At 39.0% G+C, this 23,136-nt stretch overlaps 2 protein-coding genes across 2 annotated transcripts in view; both read left to right on the top strand.

Annotated features, from left to right (window-relative positions):
- LOC137237427 (prolyl 4-hydroxylase subunit alpha-2) overlaps positions 1-342 on the top strand; it is a 60,321-nt gene extending 59,979 nt beyond the window's left edge. The window contains exon 8 of the mRNA XM_067761036.1: positions 46-342. Within this exon, the coding sequence (XP_067617137.1) occupies positions 46-77 (32 nt within the window). The 3' untranslated portion in view covers positions 78-342. The remainder of the gene's footprint in view (positions 1-45) is intronic.
- LOC137240639 (uncharacterized) overlaps positions 1-23,136 on the top strand; it is a 108,984-nt gene that overhangs the window by 81,254 nt on the left and 4,594 nt on the right. The window contains exon 9 of the mRNA XM_067767143.1: positions 15,037-15,279. Within this exon, the coding sequence (XP_067623244.1) occupies positions 15,037-15,279 (243 nt within the window). The remainder of the gene's footprint in view (positions 1-15,036; positions 15,280-23,136) is intronic.

The following is a 23,136-nucleotide window of genomic DNA, read 5'->3' on the forward strand; positions in this document are numbered from 1 at the left end:
GTGCAATCTGAAAGTGTTGATTTCAATTTTTTTTTTTCTTTGCAGTGGCTTTTACCAACATCCGAGTTTTTCATTAGTTGTACACAGCAATGTATGGGATTAAAGTTATGGTGTTCAAAAATCTTCCTCGTTTCCTCCCACGGATGGATTTTGAAATTCGACAAAGATAACAAAATCTTTCACTCGAAGCAGACGATAGGGATTTTTAAAATTTCGGGATTACTTAGCTTAAAACTTTGGCGAAAAAGTGATGGAAAACAATCTGACTTAAGTAATTAATTGTCTTTTTATTTAATTGTTTTTCACGATTTTCTGGGAAAAATACAAAATCTATTTTCTCAATTGTTATTGTTTTTCATTAGCTGTTAAAACGAGCAAGAAATTGAAAAAAATCTTCTCATCTGAATAATGGGTTGTATCGGATATATGAAATCTTAAATATTTTTTCAAGCCACAGGCAACTAAACATCCTCTGAGATTTAAATCTTCTAGCTGCTAAAGTGAGGCATAAATGCCAACCCCTCTTTTTCAAAAAATCGATTGTATGGATGACATATGCTACAGCGGTCCGATACGGTTACGACAAATGCAAGATAGCTTCACAGCAACCCGTAAAGTGCTCCTGTGCATATTCTTTCCGGAAGGTGAACCAGTGACCGATCCATTCAGACAAATTGTATTCATTGTTCGATTTGCTTGGATATAGGTAGCGCTTTGGTGCCTAGATCAATATTTACGATAGTTTTTTCTGGAAAGCGGGCCAGGTCGCGATCTATTCGAAGACATTCTATTCATGAACCGATTTACATAAAATTTGGTATATTTGCGTTAATTAGTATTTATGACACTTTTTCCCTGGAAATGTACCAGGGAACGACTGGAACTGGGACTGGGACTGGGACTGTAAAATTATCTGGAACTGGGACTTGGAATAAGGTATGGAGAAGAATAAGTAAAACTAGTCAGATGATAAAAGAAAGAAGGAAACTGTGAAAGAGATAGAATTAGACGAAGATAAGGAGATAGAGATAGATAGATTATCGGAAAAAGTTGAGGGAAAATACGGAGATGTTGAAAAAGACGGAGATGTGGAAATAAAAGCAGATCGAAAAGTAAAAGGATAAAGAAAAGGGGTGAGAGGGGGGGGGGGGGGGGGGGGGGGGGGGAGAATAAGGGATAAAAACTTCTTAAAAATTATGCAGATAGACCAAGGTTAGGGCAGAACAATGTCTGCTGGGGCTGCTAGTTAGTGTTGGAATTTTATTATCTTATGTACAAGTGAAAAATCAAGCTCAGACAAGTTAATGCTTACAAATTATACGTTTTATTCATTTGGTGTTCAAATCGAGAATAAGAATATTAAAATGGATACAAAGAGAAAGAACAGACAAAGTTCAGGGTTGCATGGTGATGTACGTTGTACACAGAATTGTATTCCAACAGTTATTATTTTGTAGTACAAACAAGTAAGAACGGGACTTCATACCTTTCATGAATGGGGCTGGACAATAATCATATCCCATTCGTAATAAATAATCGGCTGTATAAGATGAGAAAGATATAGTGAACAAGTGTACATACCTAGCGATTTTTAAGATAAATATAAAATAAAAAATAGGTAGGTACTTTATGTGAGGATACAAATTTTCACATTTTTTGAGGTCTGCATAAAAAAAACGATGACCACGAATCAATTATTTCAACAATATATGACGTAAGCGTAAGTATTTCATGAAATTTGAAGCTTCTGGCCTTGGGGCAGAAATTACGAAAAGTTTCTTATCTGAACAATCGGTTGTACGGGATATATGCTACATATAACACCGATCTATACATTTTTTCAGGCAACAATGGCCACCGTATACGTAAGCATTCGGTGAAATTTTAAACCTCTAGCTGTTAAAATGAGGCAGTAATTACGAAAAGCTTCTTATCTGAACAATCGGTTGTAGTGGACATATGCTATATATACGACCGATCTCTTCGAAATTGTCATACAACAATACTTGCTGTATATGTAAGCATTTGGTGAAGACAGACGAACATGACTAAACCAACTCACCTCTTCATGCAGATCATTTCGGCATACTTCTTGGTGGGTCTATGTCTTTTCCTTTAAGGACTTCCAATTTTGAGATTCGTGACATAATTAATATACCATTTCATTTTCATGAAAGGTATAAAAATTATAATTTTGTGCACCAAATTTAGTAAAACTTTAAAAAAGTTGGAAAAATGGTTTTATATTTGTTTTTGCCCAAAATCTGATTTCAGATATTCTGGATGTTCTGTTTTCTCTTCTTCTTCCTAATACTCTCCCTTTACTTCTTCCTCTCGTCAACCACTACCACTTCCTCTAACTCTTCTTTTCCATCTTTCCCCTTCAACTCATAAACTGAGGTAATAAAATGGTGAAAAATATTATTTCTCTTCTCACCGACAACACGATGGCTGTAATTTAACATAGGCCACCAATGGAAGATATGGAGGGATTTTCCATATGCAATTAAAAGAGATAGCGAGGAGTGAAAATAAGTAACATTGTGTTAGTAGTATGTTGTAATTATCAATTAAGTGCTTTATTTCTCGTCACTGTATAAACAAATTTAGTCACTAAATTGCTAAATAAAAATATGTTCATTTAATTTTTATTGCTTTTGAAGCAATTTAATTTCTCATATTTAATGCCACCCGTGAAATATTAATTAACTTATAAAGGTAAATTTTCACATAACGGGCAAGCTGTTACCGTGACGGAAGTTAAAGTTGCTTTATGTTGAGCCATGTAAATACTTATGCTGTGCATTGTAGGTATCACTAAAGGTATGCAAATTTATTCTTATTTCACCGGCGAATTTCCCTGAAATACTCAATTATATATTTACATATTTGCATATTTAAACATTTTTTTTATTATGTACATATAAGCATAAGTACTGTAACGAATTTACAGCAATTCTGCTTATTCCAAATTCTCTGCTAACGTTCGAATCGCTAAACTTTTGAATAAATAACTCCAATATTGAATAATGCAATAATGGCCTTTATTAAAGTACTTCACAATAACACTTATACTTTGCAACCAATAGCTTGCTTAAACCAAACTGATTGTCGCGCCTCTATTGTTGCTGCCTTTTATACTCTGTGATTTCCTCGTTACATCTTCTAGGCGCTTCCAGAATTTACTTAGTTACTGGTATATAATTATAACTACAGATGCACGTGTATAGCTTCTCATATGCGCGTGTATTTGTGAGCGACACTTCTACAATTATAATTGCATACTTTTGGGAGCATCTCAGATAAGATATCTGCAAGTGTTTGTGCGTCTCTTCTCCGCTGCGTGTACGTACATATGTGTAGACATAATGATTGATCTATTGATGTGCATACAAGTCACTGCTTAGCATCGCTTAGAGATGACAGTACCCCTTAGTGTTGCAAATATTCGTAACAGTACTATATATGTAGATCTGTACATAAAAGCGAATCGCGATGTATGGAGTAAAAAAAGTTCGAAATGTGTCCCAGGATTTGAGCATTTCCCTCAAGAGTTAAAAAAATTTTAAAAATAATTTTTCGCAACCCTGTAAAAGCAGCAAAATTTCGGTTTTTTTATGTTTTCGATTTAGTCGCCACTGCTTCCCATGCTTATTTCTCTGCGCTACCTTTCGGCATGAATCAATCTCGTTATCACTAGAAACGGCAGAAAGTACCCTCCTCTATCCTACGCTTATGTAAATACTCCATGAAACCACCGTGCCCACTCAATATCTGCATGAGGTGGTAGTTTAATTCGCGGTGCTTCCGCTCGTACCATTCTAGTATATTCCGAGCTAAAATGAAGGTCCAGTGCCCTTTCCTCGACTCTTACTACTTTCTTGCCACCTAACTAATGTTTGTGGCCTTGCACTTTTTATGGCATTATCAGATGGTCGGCCGATTCCAATGCCATACAGATCGACCATTTTACTTGACAGTGAATCTACTGGGACTTTTCGAGATGAAACCAGGATCGCGTTGTCAGACACCGCCCGATAAGCACATGCTATACATGCTATTCGTACAGCAGTATTACGTTTTTTACCCGTGCTGGTTACGTTGGAAAATAGCTAACGGGTAGCTTCGCTTGGGCCGCTGATATAGGGCATTGTTCGCGTTAGGGCTCCACTAACTCCAGATACTTTCTCTCCCACCGCCCTGAAGTGCTCCATAAAAGGTATTCTTGAGTCGATGTCTACTCCTAAATATTTAAAGAAAAAAGAAAAATGTAAGGCGCGATAACCTCCGAAGAGATTTTAGGCCAAGCTGCTCTTCCAATTTATATCGTGCCCCTTTTAAATTTTTCCTGCAAACTGGTGGACCTGCGTATTTTATGCCGACTCCGAAAAGCATCTGCAAGTTGAGTTGCAAGATCAGTTTTCACTGAGAATCTTTCCATGGCTGAAATACACTCGGAGAACTAGCCAAACCACTCCCGAGGGGCGACCCTGCTTAGAAAAACTTTCTGCTAATTGAAAAAACTTGTTTCTAAAAATTTGATGTTGCTTTGCCCGGGGGCGTGATCTCATGATCTTCGGTGTGGTAGGCGGAGCACACTACACCACACCACGGTGAAAGGCTTTGACTTTATTTCATAATCTCCTATGGTTAGGACTAACTCATCCACAGTTCGCTTTGAGGTCACCAACTCCACTTCTGTCTTATTTCCTTATCCTTCATTCAAATCAGTGATTTCCAGTTATATAAAAAAAAAACTAATTTCGCTGTTTTTACAGGGTGCTGAACACTTTTTTTCAATTTCCGAAATTTTGACCACATTAGTATTTGAACACAAGAATCAAATTTTTAACTTGTTTAATGATACGCTCTAATGTATGCACATATTAGAGTGAAAACGTAAAATTTAATTGATTGCTTGAATGGAATTGGCATTTTTTAATAAAGCATGGCATAAATGTACAAATGGTGTTTGGAACACGAAATAATTTTCAAGTCTTTCTCAATTCAAATTTTGAAGAAATCTTAAGCATCAAACAAAAAGAGAAAATTAAAAATAATTTTTTTCTGAGTTTTACTCGGCAGCATCTGCTAAGCTTTTGTTGCATAACTCACAATTTAAAATAAACAAATTTTGCATTCTACTGAGTTGAACGGCCTGTTTAGCTTTCTTGGTTTAAGATCAAGTTTTGTAAACTACTAGAAGACCCGGCAGACGTTGTCCTGCCCTAAATTTGGCCAATCTGCATACATTGTAATGAGTTTTTCCGACTCTGCTCTCCCCCCCCCCCCCCCTCTTCACTTTTTCCTAATCCTTTTATTCACTCCTCCCTCCGTCTTTTTCGCTTCATCTATCTCCATCTTCGTCTCATTCTATCTCTTTCTCAATCTCCTTCTCTCTTTTCTCTTCTCTCAATTTCTTCTCATTCTTCTGCATCCCTTATTGCCTGTCCCAGAAGGTGGTATGTATTTTATTCCAATCCCAGTCCCACTCCGAGTCTCAGTCCCAGTCCTAGTCCTAATCCCAGTCCCAGTCCGTCTCTGGATAATATATTACTCTGTACTAAAGCACTCATCAACAGCTTTCATTTGATATCCATATTCCTTAAACACACTCTAGGGGTACCCGGGTCCACGTTTTGGCCTGTATCTCGAGACCATAGTCACCCAGGGGTATGAAAATTACCCTCTAGTAAAGCACTCATCAACAGCTTTCATTTGATATCCACATTCTATAAACACATTCTAGGGGTACTCGGGCCCACGTTTTGGCCTATATCTCGGGACCCTAGTCACCCAGGGGTATGAAAATTACCCTCTACTAAAGCACTCATCAACAGCTTTAATTTGATATCAATATTCTATAAACACATTCTAGGGGTACCCGGGTCCACTTTTTGGCCTATAGCTCGAGACCCTAGTCACCCAGTGGTATGAAATTTATCCACTACTAAAGCACTCATCAACAGTTTTCATTTGATATCCATATTCTATACACACATTCTAGGGGTACCCAGGTCCACGTTTTGGCCTATATCTCGAGACCCGAGTCACCCAGGGGTATGAAAATTACCCTCTACTAAATCACTCATCAACAGCTTTCATTTGATATCCATATTCTATAAACACACTCTACGGGTACCCGTGTCCACGATTTGGCCTATATCTCGAGACCCTAGTCACCCAGGGGTATGAAAATTACCCTCTACTAAAGCACTCATCAACAGCTTTCATTTGATATCCATATTCTATAAACACACTCTAGGGGTACCCGGGTCTACGTTTTGGCCTATATCTCGAGACCCGAGTCACCCAGGGGTATGAAAATTACCCTCTACTAAATCACTCATCAACAGCTTTCATTTGATATCCATATTCTATAAACACACTCTACGGGTACCCGTGTCCACGTTTTGGCCTATATCTCGAGACCCTAGTCACCCAGGGGTATGAAAATTACCCTCTACTAAAGCACTCATCAACAGCTTTCATTTGGAATCCATATTCTATAAACACACTCTAGGGGTACCCGGGTCCACGTTTTGGCCTATATCTCGAGACCTAATCACTCAGTCACCTATCCTATATTTCAAGTTAGATCAAACTACACACGGGGTGCAAAACAAATTCAAACTAGGTACAGTAGTTTAAGAGTCCATTGGCCTCAATTGTGTGACACGTGTTTTTTATATATTAAGATTTAGTTATGCCATAAAAAGCACATAATTTTAGTTTTATTATTATTTTATCTTTTATTAGCCATAGCTGATATGGCATAAAGAGATATAAACAGCAAGCTTTGCTAGAACTATCATACAGAGTTTCGATGATAGGATTTCTCTATTTTATACAAAGTCTATTATTCGGCATCAGTAAGTATTTTTTGCGTAAGTTATCATCTCTAATACAGATGATAGCAAAGCTTTAGCAAAAAATCCAGCAAGAAGCTGCTGTTTTCGTATTTCGTGTATTAAACCCCAAACTACTCTTAACACTGTTCTTACGATTGCTTCGAACAGCCTATACCAAGATAATTTGATGAAAAGATTTGCATGATGAAAAATATGTAGATTTCAATGGTCCAGGCGATTTTGGACGATTCGTAATGAGTCACGTTAGCTTTCCCTGTTTCTCGATAACTGACGACAAATTGGGACCACCAAGGGCAGTCATATCATCCTCCACCTGCCTTTATCAACTCAGTGGATGTTTTCCCCCTCCTCTGCTTCACAACTGTGGCCAGAGCGTCTTCGTTCATTTGTACATCTTTAAACCTTCTTCGGTACTCACTTCCGGCATTATGGACTGGACCATAAATATATACTATACTATAACTAAAACTATATATCAGGACAGGTATGATGAGCGACTTTTAGAGCGTGATTTTTTTTTCCTTTAGAGAGAACTTTACTTTTCAATTGCCTACTCAGCACTTGCTGGCAAGAGTTATTATCCGCTTATTATACTCAGCTGAGCAGAGCTCACAGAGTATATTAATTTTCTTCACATATCGGTACACCGTAACGGCATAAACTAATCGAGATAGATATAGACTTCTATATATCAAAATGATCTGGGAGAAAAAATAAATTAATTTAGCCATGTCCGTCCGTCCATCTGTCCGTAAACACGATAACTTGAGTAAATTTTGAGGTACCTTAACGAAATTTGGTATTTCAGTTCCTGGGCACTCATCTCAGATCGCTATTTCAAATGATTGAAATCGGACTATAAACACGCCCATTTTTTCGATATCGGAAATTTCGAAAAACCGAAAAAGTGCGATAATTCATTACCACAGACGGATAAAGCGATGTAACTTGGTAGGTGGGTTGACCTTATGACGCAGTATTAAAAATTGGTAAAAAAAATTGGGCGTGGTAATAAGGTAATTTAAAAGTTTTGCAAGCTGTAATTTGGCAGCTGAGTATGTAATGTTCGGTTACACCCGAATTTAGCCTTCCTTACTTGTTTTTAAGCTGACATTATTTGCTCTGTTAATGCTGGTTCCCAGATGGTGGAAGTCCTTCATAATCTGAAATTTATATTTGTCAACAGTAACGTGGATGAAGCAATAGCTTCCTCTTGTCCTTATTTATCACAAGACCACTTTTTTGCATTTTTATCTAATACAGAAAAGACAAAACTCATGGTGCGTTTGCTTTAACCAATAATATCAATATCAACAGATTGTGTAATCATGCTTTTGGTCTGCTACAAGAAATATATTGTCCAGCATAAGATTAAAAAAATGGCATAAAAGAGAGTAGCCTTGTTTGTAGCCTCGTTTGGTTTCGAATTGCTCGTAGACGTCCTTCCCCATCCTTACGCAGCTGATATTTGTTCAACGTCACTTGGCAATGCCTTATTTATGTTACAGTGAACTTAAATTCAGACATAGCAGCAAAAAAAGCAACTTTCTTTAACAGTGTCAAAGGGTGATTTGAAGTCGGCAAAAAGATAGTGAGTGTCAATTCTTTTATCGTGAGTCTTCTCCAGGATCTGGCGCATAGTACGCTAGACATAACCTTATATACGATACTAAGCAGGTGCCGGAACAAATTGTCCGTCATTGGCAGTTAGGGTATAGGGTTCGTCGTCTCTCTCGCTAGCTGGGAAAGAAAAGAAATTATCCATTCACAACTTAAGCAAACTCTGTATGTCAGTTATCAGGTAGCCATTACCATAACCTTCCATGATCCGACGAAGTTTTTCGTTGGAACTTACTTAAAAAACTTTTCCTTAAATTATGATTTCGTTGATTTAAATATTTATTTTTATCGTATTTTATGTAGATATGTTCGTACATTACAGCGGCCCTTAAATATAGGGGAAGATAAAAATAAAATTTTAGCAGAGATTGTCGACGGATACATTTTACTATGAGGACCCAAAAAATTATTAGTAATTTTTTCTGTGCCTCTACCTAAAGTCGAGTATAATTACAGGAGTTTGATATGTCCGATTATTACTGATTGGAAGGGTGAAATTAGTACAACGTTGTTAGTTTGATATTAAGAACCACCCTATTGTATACATATATGTATGTGTATTGTTGCATGCATAAATAATAGATAGAACCCGTATCTGCTTATAATCTGTGCGATTTTTAAATTTGTAAATTTGCTTTCAAATGGCAGAAGAAATTAATTTTAACCATCTTTAACTCCCGATTTGCAAACTCATAAATATATATTGTGTGCGAAATCTAATCAAATTCGGATTAATGCTTTAACCCCATGCGAATGGACTGGAATATTTGGAGTGAAAAGAAAAGCCGAAGTAACCTACAGTCCTCTTTCAGTTCGCACAAACAATTTCGAATCGATTTTTACTGAGAAAAGAACGATCCTCTTATTGGAATGTTGATGGGAAGAACTTAAAGGTTATTTTAGGTAGTGCGCCTTGAAGATTCAATATGGCAAAGAACCATCAAACTTGGTAACACTGCCTAAAACCTTCGGGGAATGTCTTTATCGCTACAAGAAGAGAATCAGTTCTTAGTTCTAATAGAATATCAACTAATATGAAATTTTCCATATTGAAAGAAAAGATTTATTCCTACAAATATGCTTTCATTTCATTTTATTTATTTGGGAATTATTAGTACAATAAGACCATCTTCCGGTCTTTTATAGTACAAAACATTATTACATGAAAATTTTGCGAAACCTAGCAGGTTAGGGGGTCAGAATATACCCGCCGTAGGTATGCCTGTCGTAAGAGGCGACTAAAATACCAGATTCAAGGGGCTGTGTAGCGCAACCCTTCAGGTTGCCAGCGCAATATATAGCTTCTCCAAACCCAATTGCCAACTTCACCTATCAGCGGCGAATCCTGTTTCACTAACAGACGAGGCTCTGGTGACCCCAAGCTCCTCATGGAACTTGGGGGTGGGGAGGGAGGGGATGGCCTGAAGGTTTAATGTGGCCACATAAATCGTTCCCAAGATTGTCGGGCTAGCACCTTAATGGTTCTGTGGTACCGGAGCGTACCGGATCCGGAAAAGGACCATCTTACTTACTTACTTACATAATTGGCGCTTAACTGTCTAAACGGTTATGGCCGTTCAACAAAGCGCGCAAGTCGCTCCTTCGCTCCGCCAACCGGCGCCAATTGGTCACACCAAGGGAGTTTAAATCGTTTTCCACCTGGTCCTTCCAACGGAGTGGGGGCCGCCCTCTACCTCTGCTTCCATAGGCGGGTTGCGATAGAAACACTTTCTTGGCCGGAGCATCATCTTTCATTCGCATAACATGGCCTAGCCAGCGCAGCCGATTCGTTTTAATTCGCTGGACTATGTTGATGTCTGCGTATAGCTCGTACTGCTCATCATTAAATCTTCTTCGGTACTCGCCATCGCCAATGCGTAGAGGGCCATAAATCTTTCGAAGAACTTTTCTCTCGAACACTCCCAAAGCCGCTTCATCTGCTGTTGTCATGGTCCATGCTTCTGCCCCATATAGCAGGACGGGTACGATAAGTGACTTATAGAGTATGATTTTCGTTCGCCGAGAGAGGACTTTACTTTTCAATTGCCTACCTAGTCCAAAGTAGCATTTATTGGCAAAATTGATTCTTCGCTGGATTTCAGTGCTGATGTTGTTGCTAGTGTTGATGCTGGTTCCCAAATAAACGAAGTCTTTTACTATTTCGAAATTATGGCTGCCAACAGTAGCGTGGTTGCCAAGGCGCATATGCGCTGACTCTTTGCTCGATGACAGCAGGTACTTCGTTTTGTCCTCATTCACCATCAAACCCATCTTTACCGCTTCTTTTTCCAGTTTGGAGTAAGCAGAACTAACAGCGCGGGTGTTTAGTCCGATGATATCAATGTCATCAGCATATGCCAGTAATTGCACGCTTTTATAGTATATTGTTCCAGTGCGGTTAAGTTCTGCAGCATCAAATTAAAGAAATCGCACGATAGGGGGTCACCCTGTCTGAAACCTCGGTTAGTTTCGAACGGCTCGGAGAGGTCCTTCCCAATTCTGACTGAGCTGATGGTGTTGCTCAACGTCATTTTGCACAGCCGTATAAGTTTTGCGGAGAAACCAAATTCAGACATAGCGGCATATAGGCAGCTCTTTTTCGTGCTGTCGAAGGCGGCATTAAAGTCGACGAAGAGGTGATATGTGTCGATTCTTTTTTCACGGCTTTTTTCCAAGATTTGGCGCATTGTGAAAATATGGTCGATGGTAGATTTACCAGGTCTGAAGCCGCACTGATAAGGTCCAATCAGCCGGTTCACGGAGGGCTTCAGTCTTTCGCACAATACACTTGAAAGGACCTTATATGCGATATTGAGAAGGCTGATTCCACGATAGTTGGTGTATTTTGCAGTATCCCCTTCTTGTGGACTGGGCAAAGAACACTTAGATTCCAACCGTCGGGCATGCATTCTTCCGCCCATATTTTGCTAAGAAGCTGCTGAATGCGCCTTACCAACTCCTCGCCGCCGTACTTGAATAGCTCCGAAGGCAATCCATCAGCGCCCACGGCCTTGTTGTTTTTCAATCTGGTTATTGCTATTCTAACTTCGTCGTAATCGGGCGGGGGACATATATTCCATCATCATCGATTGCGGGATCGGGTTCCTCATCTCTGCTGAATTGCTGCCTCCATTTAGGAGAACAGAGAAGTGTTCCCTCCATAATCTAAGCACTCTCTGGACATCAGTTACAAGGTCGCCGTTTTCGTTCCTACAGGAGAAGGACCATCACATCGATAAAACTCCCGAAGCCTTTGGGGAGCAACCTTATCGCTACAACAACAACAACAACATGAAAATTTTATAAACATTTAAGTAAACAGGAACAATAGAATTTAAATCTTAATATTAACAGCATTCAAAGAAGAAGAATCACATAACATGATTATATCAGAAAATATAGGTAAATAAACCACATGATTAAAATAAAGAACAAGATATATAAATATATGCACGAGAAGTCATCAGAAAGTTCAGTCAGGTCACGAAACGCGTTAAGGAATGGCTGGACTCGCGCGGACACCATCCGTCGGAAATTAAAACGGAGATGATACCAGGTGTCTGGGAGTTGGTTTGGAACCATACTCTGGAAACATAGAAACAAAAAGGGTGCTCACTATTTTTGCGCATATTATACTTCCGATCAACGAATGGACGCAGGTGAAACATACAACTGAGACGAACTTAAACAGGTATTGCTTATAAGCAGGTTGACGGCAAACATCCTCGCAACGACGGAAAGAAAATGCAGCTATCGACGCTACTGTACGGTGAGCTCTAAGATTCTTCGATTTATATCACAGTATCAGGATCACAGTGAGGAACGCAGAAAATGGTGGACACGGTGTACAGTGGACGCCTTTCACTCAGCTAGGGGATTTAGAATATGCAGACGATGTCTGTCTGCTAAGCCACAGAAGTACTGACCTTCAACACAATTTAGAAGCTGTCTACACACATGCAAAGGAGGCCGGACTAAGCATCAATACAGCGAAAACCAAAGTCATAAGATGCGGCTATAGTATTTCATCAAGGCCATTGACGCTTACGGTTGACGAAAATGAAATCGAAGGTGTAGAGTCCGTTGTTTATCTTGGTAGTATTGTCTCAAATAAGAGCGATGCAGATGAGGACGTTCAGTCTCGCATAAGCAAAGCAAGAATGGTTTTTGGGCAACTGGCAAACGTGTGGAGGTCCAGCCAAATATCTTTAAAAACGAAGCTTCGACTGTTTAATTCGAATGTTAAATCAGTACTGTTTTATGCTTGCGAGACGTGGAAAAGTTCAACTTCAATTCAGAAACGTCTACAAGTTTTTATTAATAAATGTCTGCGCCGAATCCTGAAAATTCGATGGCCGGAAAGAATTTCAAATGACGACTTATGGTCTAGAACAAATCAACCTAAGGCTGCCACAGAAATAACCAAGCGTAAATGGTCGTGGATTGGTCACACTCTCAGAACACCTCCAGTAAATATAGCCAGACAAGCATTGCGATGGAATCCACAAGGAAGCCGACGACCTGGTGCACCTGCGAAAACTTGGCGCAGAACTGTGGATAAAGAACTCGAAGACGCAGGATATACGTGGAATGACATCATAAGAACTGCACCTAACAGAATAAGATTTAAGTCGGTGGTCGAGGCCCTATGCTCCAATAGGAGTTGAGGAGGATGATGATGATGATGATGATCATGACCGGTTGTACAAGTGATCAACCCCATTAATGTATTAGCGCTGGAAATAAAAATGTTATGGAGCAAAAAATCAGACGAACCAATAGCGTATAGATATCGTTTGCCCGGATGGATCATTTGGAATGTGGCAAGAGCGCTCTAAAAGTACTTGAGAGGGAAACTACTACGTCACTTAAATGCCTTCTAGGCATGGATACATCAAACAATAGCTGTACAGAAAGAAAAGGTCGAAGATCCGAATTACGTTTACCGATGTGCGGTTGAGGATGATGCTGAACCTTTTTCAAATACTGCTTTAAAATTATAAACATGAAACGGCTCACGGAAGAAGTGCGAAAGCGGTCCTGGAGTTGGCGACGAAAAGTGGCCATTTTCTAAGTCTACGGATACACTATGAAAAACCGCGATTTGGCTTAAAAATTTTAGGCTATGTCTTTAGAATATTTCACTAACCTGTGAGAATTACAAGCGCATTCAATGTTTAATGAAACAAAGAAAAGAAAAATGTTCATAGTTTAAGTAACTTAAACAAGCTGCTCTTTTGCACCAGTTTTGACAAAATATTTATAAATGAATACCCTTATTTATATATTATATGAAAAGTCATTGACTTATAAAACGTGTCTTGCAATTTTCCCAACGGCACCACCCTCTCGCAAATATAGCTTTAACAGCTTCTAAGTACTCAATTGCAATTTATCGCCTTCAATTGCAGTTGACATTCAATTAAATGTCCATAATAATCGCAATTGCATATTTCCCTGTTTAAAAACAATTCTTATCAGTGAACATATACAGAGGTAAAGGGTTCTACGCTGTAAAATAAATTAACATATAAGTACATATATACTTGGTACATATATAAATATCTTTTTCATATTTACTAGTAGTTACATTTATTACACATGTAAAACAGACAGATTTAAATCTAGCATTGAATCACAAAAGCGACGAAGCCAGAACCACCAACACTTTCATCATTCATAAATATTATTTTAAGCTACGACATTGACCTAGTAGTACTAAAAATGTAAGTATGAGTTGTAAATATATATAAACTTATGTTATTATGTATATTTAAAGTAAATTGGTTTATGCGACGTTTTAATTAGTTTATTTCTTTTGTATAGTTCCTCAAAGCAACACATGCTAATCTAAGTGTACTCGCGTCTTACTGCATGTTAATGGGTTAAAAACAACATCCCAAGTCAGCACAAGCAACATATTCATCTCATATAGAATAAATTTAAAATCAATTCAAAGCTATAGAGTTTGAAACGCCAGAGCTGTGATGCTGTTGCGAATATATCATTGAATAAATCTTCGGTCTTAATAGCAAAAAGTCAGCATATCTAATATGAAGATGCTAAAAAAGTACACAAAGCACATACATACATGCAGATATTAAAAGTCTTGCTAAAAAATCTCACCAATGACTCAAGTAGTTGTTTTTCTAACGCGACTTTGCTAAGTTCATTAAAATCTTAAACGGCAAAATCTGAAGAGTAGCCAAAACAGCGGCTTGCATTTGCAATCTTCAAAAAATCTGTGATGAATTGCAATGTGATATATCAAGTGATGAGTTAAAAAAGTGAGGCAAAAGTGTCAATGCAGCGGCTTTGAATAAAAAAACGGAAGAGGAAAAAAAACGAAGATTTACCTTAACATAAATCAACATTTTTTTATTTAAATTAAACAAACGCACCATCCAAAAAAAATTGTTTAAATTGAAAGTGAAATTAACAAACAAGGCATTAATTAACCTGCCTCTGACTGACTTCTTATTATAATAAGAATAATAAACTCAAAAACGAATCTGTAAATAAAAAAAATTGTATAAAACATTTTCATACGCAATCAAGTTTTTTTCCAAATCCTTAAACTATATCCTCATAAAATGTCTAAAATAAGATGGAAAATCCACATTACACTCTTCATTGTCACCTGCTTGCTACCCCAATGCTTTGCTCAAATAGATTACTTTTCATCGATTTCCGGCTTAGAAAATTTACTAAGAACAGAAGAAATTTTATTGCAAAGCTTCCGGGAATATGTACGCGCCAGCAAGCATCAACTGCAGACGCTAGAAAGGTAAGTGCGTTTCTTAAGGTATACAAATTTAAAGCTTTTATTCAGAAATGTGCATGAACACACGCCAAGTAGAGGATGATGCAGCGTCTGTTCACCAGGAGGTGTGGGTTCAAAGGGAGCGTCTGCTTTGGATGTTGTTGTAGTAGTGCTTCGCCCCATCCAATGAGCGCGTCCAAGGAAACTTGCAGTTTCAAAGAGGGTGAACCATAGTGAGAGGGGTGTTAGAGGGGCTGGTTAAACATTACAATTGAAGAGATGGTTGGTGTCATGTGGGGACACATTGCAAGCAGGACATACATTTTGTATGTCGGGGTTGTTTCTGGATAGGTAAGACTTTAACCTGTTACAGTACCCAGATCGAGTTAGAATGACGCGCGTTTCCCTAGGGAGAGTGCGCTCCACTTCTGCGAGTTCTGGGTATTTTTCTTTAAAAACTGGATTCGCCGTGCTATTCCTGGCATAGAGGTCCGACGCCTGTTTGTGGATATCACTGAGGAACTGCTTGTGCTTTTTTGCCTCATACGGCTGTGTGCTCAGGTACCGTCTGTTTTGGATCGTTAAATAATCGGATGGTATACAGAACTAGGGTACCGCTAAGTAAAAACAATTTTGGTGATTACCACGGCAAACTTCCAAAGGACTTTGATTTAAGGGCATGTACCTAGAATATCCAAAACCTTGCATAGGAAGGTACCGATGACCAGCTAGTTGGGTCCTCGTAAAAGTTAAGGTTGATACCATCTCCATGAAGGTTCAATGCGGTCATTTTAAAACCATTGCCGAGTGGTACTTTAATAGAGCTTGTTACAGGAACACATCGATCATTATCCAGCATTGACCTTAACAAATGCCCCATAAGAAAAGTGGGTACTGCGATAAATAAGAACAAGACGAAATACTTGCTGTCATTAAGAAAGATTCGGCGCATTAGCGCCAAGGCAACCTCCTCACTGTTGGCGGGTTTAAATTCGGGACGTGAAGGACTTCGTCTATGTTAGCATAGAAATCAAAAGAAGAGTTGGTACTTTGGACGGAATACGCAAGTAAAGTCCCCACTCGACGAACAAGTCCTTATATATGATTCGGAATCAGGGACGGTGTCGAGGGGAAATGAGATGGCTCTTGGTGTATTCCAAAGAAAAGTTATACGGAACATTTATAGTCTCGTCCGTTATACCGGCGAGTATCAAAGGAGATATAATGGTGAGGTGTACGCATATAGTACAGCGAATAAAAGCCCAAAGATTCCACTGGCTTGGTCAAGTTGAGGTGGATACGTTGAGGAAGACTTGACCTCCCTTGGGAACTGTGAATTTAAAAAAAATGTAAGGCGCGATATCCTCCGAAGAGATTTTAAGCCGAACATCTCTTCCAATTTGCGTCGTGCTTCTTTTAATTTCCGAACGGGAGCTGCAAAGCAGATGAGTTTTCACTGAGAGCTTTTCATGGCAGAAATACATTCGGAGTGCTTGCCAAACACTGCCGAGGGGCAAAAATTCAAAATTGGCAAACTATAATTTTGATTCGGGCGATTTAGGTGTGTCTTTGTTGTTCTCAAACAAAACGTTAACCAGAAAATATTTCTTTTTAACAAACACAATTCGAAACAGAAGATTTGCAGGTTTTGAAGGGAGGGATTAAAGATACTTATAATTATAATTAGAATAATCAAGAAAATCCATATTATTAATATAAAAGGTAACCGGATTTTTTTTTAATATAGTAAGAATCAGTCTAATTTACTGTTCAGGCAAGTTTAATGAATCCCATTTATTTAATACAAGCGATTTACCTAATAAGGCCATAACTTGTGCTGCTAATCCTTTTTATGAACTAAACAATTCTTTTATGCACAAGAAACAGGCTCTCCCCGCTCTCCTCTCTTGTCGCCAAAAAGGCTGTCAACAAAATTCGCAAACGTCATTAACAAACGATACTTATTGACTACTTTTATCTGCATAATAATTTGCTAAATACTTTTTGAAGTGGTACATTAGACTGACCATATAAAAATGTTATGCTTATAGTTTTTAAAGCTCCCAGCTTTTTGGGCTGCCACTATGTCTCTAAACCCTTATGCAGAATATGTAGTGCAAAAATATTCTCGTAAGACGTTTCTAAAATGTACAATCTCACTTATGAGCACTGAACCTTCAATTTGGGTAAACATGAAATCCATCTTGATCTAAACGTTGCTGAGCATTATACATAGGTGGTTAAGTTTCTAATCGTACTTGTTTCCCGAAATATCAAACAAAAAGGCCAGGGCCTGAAAAAAAATAAATCTTTTCCAGTCTGTCACATTCAAACGGTAAATACCAAATTTGAAAGCAGTTGACACCAGAAGACAGTATTAAGTCATAATACTCGGGATACACATGATCTCCGATACTTTGCAGCACCGCGCTTGGTTCCACGCCTTTCCTGCTTGGTCGGTGATATGATACTCTTGCCTTCTTTTGGTAAATCTACGGCATAAGCGTAGAGGGCTGAGCCCTTTTTAACTAGCGTATCAACTTTTTCGCGGCCACCGTGGCGTGATTGTAGCGTGCTCCGCCTATCACACCGTATGCCCCGGGTTCAACTCCCGGGCAAAGCAATATCAAAATTTTAGAAATAAGATTTTTCAATTAGAAGAAAATTTTTCTAAGCGGGGTCGCCCCTCGGCAGTGTCTGGCAAGCGCTCCGATTGTATTTCTGCCATGAAAAGCTCTCAGTGAAAACTCATCTGCCTTGCAGATGCCGTTCGGAGTCGGCATAAAACATGTAGGTCCCGTCCGGCCAATTTGTAGGGAAAAATCAAGAGGAGCACGACGCAAATTGGAAGAGAAGCTCGGCCTTAGATCTCTTCGGAGGTTATCGCGCCTTACATTTTTTTTTATTTTTTTTTATCAACTTTTTCATTTCCCATATGCTCGGAGACCCAATATAGATGTATCTTTTTCCCACGCCCGATTCTTTCATTGTTTTTCCTTCACTCTGACATACAAGGGTCAAGGGATACACCTTTTTCGTCAGCTTATCCCATTTTCACTTCCACCCGCTCTCATATGCCCAGGGACTCAGGATAGAGGTGTCTTTCCCCCTAACCCGATTCTTTCTGTGGATTGCTTACACTCTAGCATACTTCTAGATGTTGTGCTATACGAGATTATTTCCCTTAGGCTATTTTCCTCTAGTGTTTCTGATGCTTTGGTCAAAGGTATTACTTCCAAGATCTCTTTATTCTGGTATCAGCACAATATATTTGTTTAAAAAATTACAGTGCGAGCAATTCCAGTGGAGAGTATGTGCAGACATGAAATTAGTAGCCACTATCATGGGACTATCAGACTCTTCACCTCGTATAACAACTGTTATACTAAATTCAAAAAAAAAGAATTCAGCCCTTCAAATAAGGGAAAAGAACGGACCACGACCACATTTTTACTTTTATAATTTGCTGAACGCGTTAACACAAAAAATTAAATTTCGAAATGTAGAATTTCGAACTTCGAAAGCCGATATCTATTTTTTGGAGGCTAACTTCGAAAAACGGAGATAGTACTTTGTCACCTTAAGCGTCAATCTCTACAAAAAAGTGGGTTGGATCCAATACCCAGAAAAAAGTTGATTTTGTCGCATAGTTTTATTAGATGTCTAGTTATATACAATCCAAAACGACCGATCTATCAAAAAGAAAATTGTTTCAAGGCACCACTTTCCACTTATGGCAACTGCGATGTCATCTGTGTATGCCGTAAGTTTGACGGCTCCCACGTAACACGAGTTTAGGTAGTTGATTGCTTGTCAACGGCCACAGCAGTTGCGATTGTACCCCGATTTGCGGTATGTCCCTGTCCACTGATTTCGTGCCCTGTTGACTGATTTGATGGCCTCATATAGCACGATTTTGGGTACTAGATACAAAAAAAACTATTTACTTTTTTAATCTCCATGGAAAACACTTTAAGTAAACCCGTGTGCTGCACTCCTTTGCTGTTCTCAACCGTCTACATTTCAAGGCGCGTGGTAGTTATTTGATTTTTTAGTGCCACTCACAAAGGGCGTCACCTCACTCTACATTGACGGGTCAAAAATGGCCTGCTGTATTGGTGCGGGGGTCTTTTCCGAACAGCTAAAAGTCGCAGTATCCATCCGTGTTTCAAAACAAGCTAGTATTTTTCAAGCAGAGATATTAGGTGTAGAGAGCTTGTCTTTTCCTATAAGAGAATAAGGTAAGTGACGGTGAAATAAGGATATATTAGACAGTCAAGCAGCGCTCAAAGCACTAGATTCACCATATACTTTCTCTAACGTCGTCGAAAGCTGTGGAGGGCGTTACGCGAAGCAGCAAACCTTGCGCCCATCACGTTTACTGGGGTACTTGGTCACAAGAACATTAACGGCAAGGACAAAGCGTATGAGCTAACAAAGACCGGCGAACACTAGGTTCTAGGGGCGATGCTTCATAGAGGATATCAGAAGATTTATTGATCTATCCAAATGGTTCAGTAAATACACAGGGTACTTTATTCAATTGGTTCCAGGAGAATGTGCGAATAAGCCGCGACTTGGGTCCGGTCTCTTCGGCCGGGCAGCACGTCAGCCAGCCAACCAGCCGCCCTTATAGACAAATTACTTAAGAGTGGTCCTTAAAAATCATACGAGCGATATTTTTTGTTCATCTCATACCTTTAAATGGTAATACATAGTAATTTTGGTATCGACTGAAGAAGGGTCAAAGTTATGTCTACGATAAGAAGATTCACCTTAGCCATCTCCAATCCAGGCCAAAATTTATAGGGATATATAGTGTATCTTTGACCCTTGCTATACCATTTGAAGCGGGAGACAAAAATATCGTTCGTTTGATTTTTTAAGGCCACCCTTATATTCATAGATCGAAAATCGAAATGTTTAATAAACATATGAAGACTTCACTTAACCGGTAATTTTTGCGTCAAGCATTAATTTATGACGTTAAACAGTTAAATTTTGAATTATTAATTAGTTGACCATCGGACACGTTTGCAAAAACTATTAGAGACTATTTGATTAGCATATGAACTTACATGCATATGTATGATTGAATGAGCGTAAATCAATCAAGGGAACGTGTTGCAAATCAGGTTTGTACTATTAGTTTATGATAAGAACAACAAAATTATAAAAAAAATCGAAAGTCAAAAGTTTAACTTGACATAGAGAACTCCACATGAACTCATATAAATATTCTCACAATGGCTCTGGATTTTTATGCTATTTCATTGGTTAGGTACATCATAATAAAAATAAATGCAAGGCGCGATAACGTTAAAGGAGATTTTAGGCCGAGCTTCTCTTCCAATTTGCGTCGTGCTCCTTTTTGATTTTTCCTACAAAGTATCAGTACGGTACTTTTTTCCAAAATTTTGATGTTACTTTTCCCGGGCCGTGAACCCAGGATCTTAGGAGTGGTAGGATGAGCACGCTACCATCACATCACAACAGCCGGTACATACATGAAGTGTAAATTAACAATTAAAGTCTTCACTAAGTTTTTTTGTGATTTCTTTTGAAGTTATATGTAGGTAAGGTTAAGTTGAACTGGCCGGTGACTAAAGACATCACATAGAATGAATATGTCCATAGTTTTACCAGAATTTCTTTGACGACCAAAGCAAAAACCCCAATCAGATGCCAGGACCGATGTTATAGAATAACTCCGTCCTTTTCTCAAATAATAAAAACTTTATGGGACCTAGCTTAATTGCTGCCTCGATATCTAGCAACTCTGCCGACCCTAAAAGATGGAGTTTTGACCTGGCGAGCGTAGGACAGGAGCACAAAACGTGCTCAACCATCTATTCCAACATTTAGCACTTCCTACGTATTCTGTTACTGGCGAGACCTAACTTATAAGCATGTGGCGCCAGAAGGAAGTGTCCAAATAGTGTGCCCATTGTGAGCCTTAAGTCTTGAGATATGAGCCACTTTGCGAGTCTTATATCGTAGGGTTTGGATCTAATCTTAGAAATTTTGCAGTCTGGCGCTTCCGTCCATACCTTTCCCTCTTGATGGATCATATGCAACTCCTGTCTCCTTTTGATTTATTTTCCTAAACGGACTGGGACGTCTACCGTCGTTGTTGTTGTTGTTGTAGCGATAAGGATCCTCCCCGAAGGCCTTGGGGAGTGTTATGGATGTTGATGATCCTCTGCTGGATGCAGATCCAGTACGTTCCGGTAACAAGCATAATAAAGGTACTAGCCAGGTCACCTCGGGAACGTTTTGGTATGACCACATGACCACCCCCTAGATCCATCAGGAATTGGGGGTCGCCAGAGCCTCGGCTGTTGATGAAACAGGATTCGCCACGAGTAGATGAGGTTGACAGTTGGGTTGCAGAAGCTATATATTGCGCTACACAACCCCATGAATCAATTTGGTATTTTAGTTGCCTCTTACCACAGGCATACCTACCGCGGGTATATTCTAAACCCCCTAACCGTCAGTTCTGCGAGCTACCTTCCATCCCTTGATGTATGTTTGGTCTGGCCTGAGCTAAGTTTTTTCAATGCTTATTTGCATTCCATGACACTGATTGATGAAGTACTGTGTGAGATTATTGCCTTAATCGTCACCTGACTATAAATATATATATTGGCGCGACTGTATCTTAAGAACGCTTCCTTTAAAATGTTTGCTGCTTTCTTTAGGTCTATAATTTCCGCCCAAAAAATGCTACAGTAATCTGGCAGCCGAAGTGGTTACGCTGGACAGTAGCTGTCTGATAGCTGCGCCTGGGCCGCCGATATGGGGCATTATTCTCATTAGGACTCCACTAACTTTAGAAACGGTCTATCCAACCAACCTGAAGTGATTCTGAAAAGTTAGTTTTGAGTCCATGTTTACTTCTAAATATTTGAAGTAAGGCTTTGAATTTATTTCATAAATTGCGATGGTTAGGACTAACTCATACAAAGTCCGCTTTGAACTCACAAAACCACGTTTGCCTTATTGCTAGCTACCTCCGGCCACGTATTCATAAGTCTTTCTTCCACCGTCGTCATTACATAATGTTTGGAGTAGATCCAGTTTCCTAGCCACTCCTAGTTATTTGAAATATGTATACATGTATACTAATTTAACTCAAATAAAATACACCTCTTTATTTTGAAAAGCGAGTCCGACGTATCAAAATTACTATAATGCTTGTTAAAATCCAGGCACAAACAACGAAGAGCTTCGTGCATTTCGAAATTCGACCTACATGTGCTCAAAAAAAAAACGGATGGAAATGCCTTGATAGCCTCATTGGTACATTAAATTTGATCTCGCTAAGTAAAAACGGGCTATTCACCGTTCCTCTCAATAATTTCACCACAAGAAACACACCAAGCATTTCCCTGCGACTATCGAGAGAAGGTAGGTTTATAAGCTTTAACCGACTGTTGTAAGAGGGAACATTTCTTGTTGGATCCCACTCCAAATAACTCAAAGCAAAAAATAGGGATTGTTTTTGAACCGATTCAAGCTTGTCACGATAGATTTGATACCGCGGGTTCCAAACGATTGATGCATACTCCAATATAGGTCTCACTAAAGCAGTAAAGAGAGATTTTGTAACGTAGGGGTCATTAAATTCCTTAGACGTTTAACAAAAGCAAGAACTCTTTTCGATCGGGTCGCGCAAGTTTCAGTATGAAATTTAAAGTCAAGTTTTGGGTCTTCTGCAATAATATTACCTTTACTTGTATGTTAGTGTGCACGTAACTCGCTTTTGTGCCAAATAATAATAAAAATGTTACGTTTTCTCACCCGGTACCCATCTTTCCAGGTGGCACCTATATATTTGGGTGTAACTGGTTGTTTTTTAATAAAGCAACGTGCTTG

This window comes from Eurosta solidaginis, chromosome 1 (genome assembly GCF_040869045.1).
Source record: "Eurosta solidaginis isolate ZX-2024a chromosome 1, ASM4086904v1, whole genome shotgun sequence".
Classification (NCBI taxonomy): domain Eukaryota; kingdom Metazoa; phylum Arthropoda; class Insecta; order Diptera; family Tephritidae; genus Eurosta; species Eurosta solidaginis.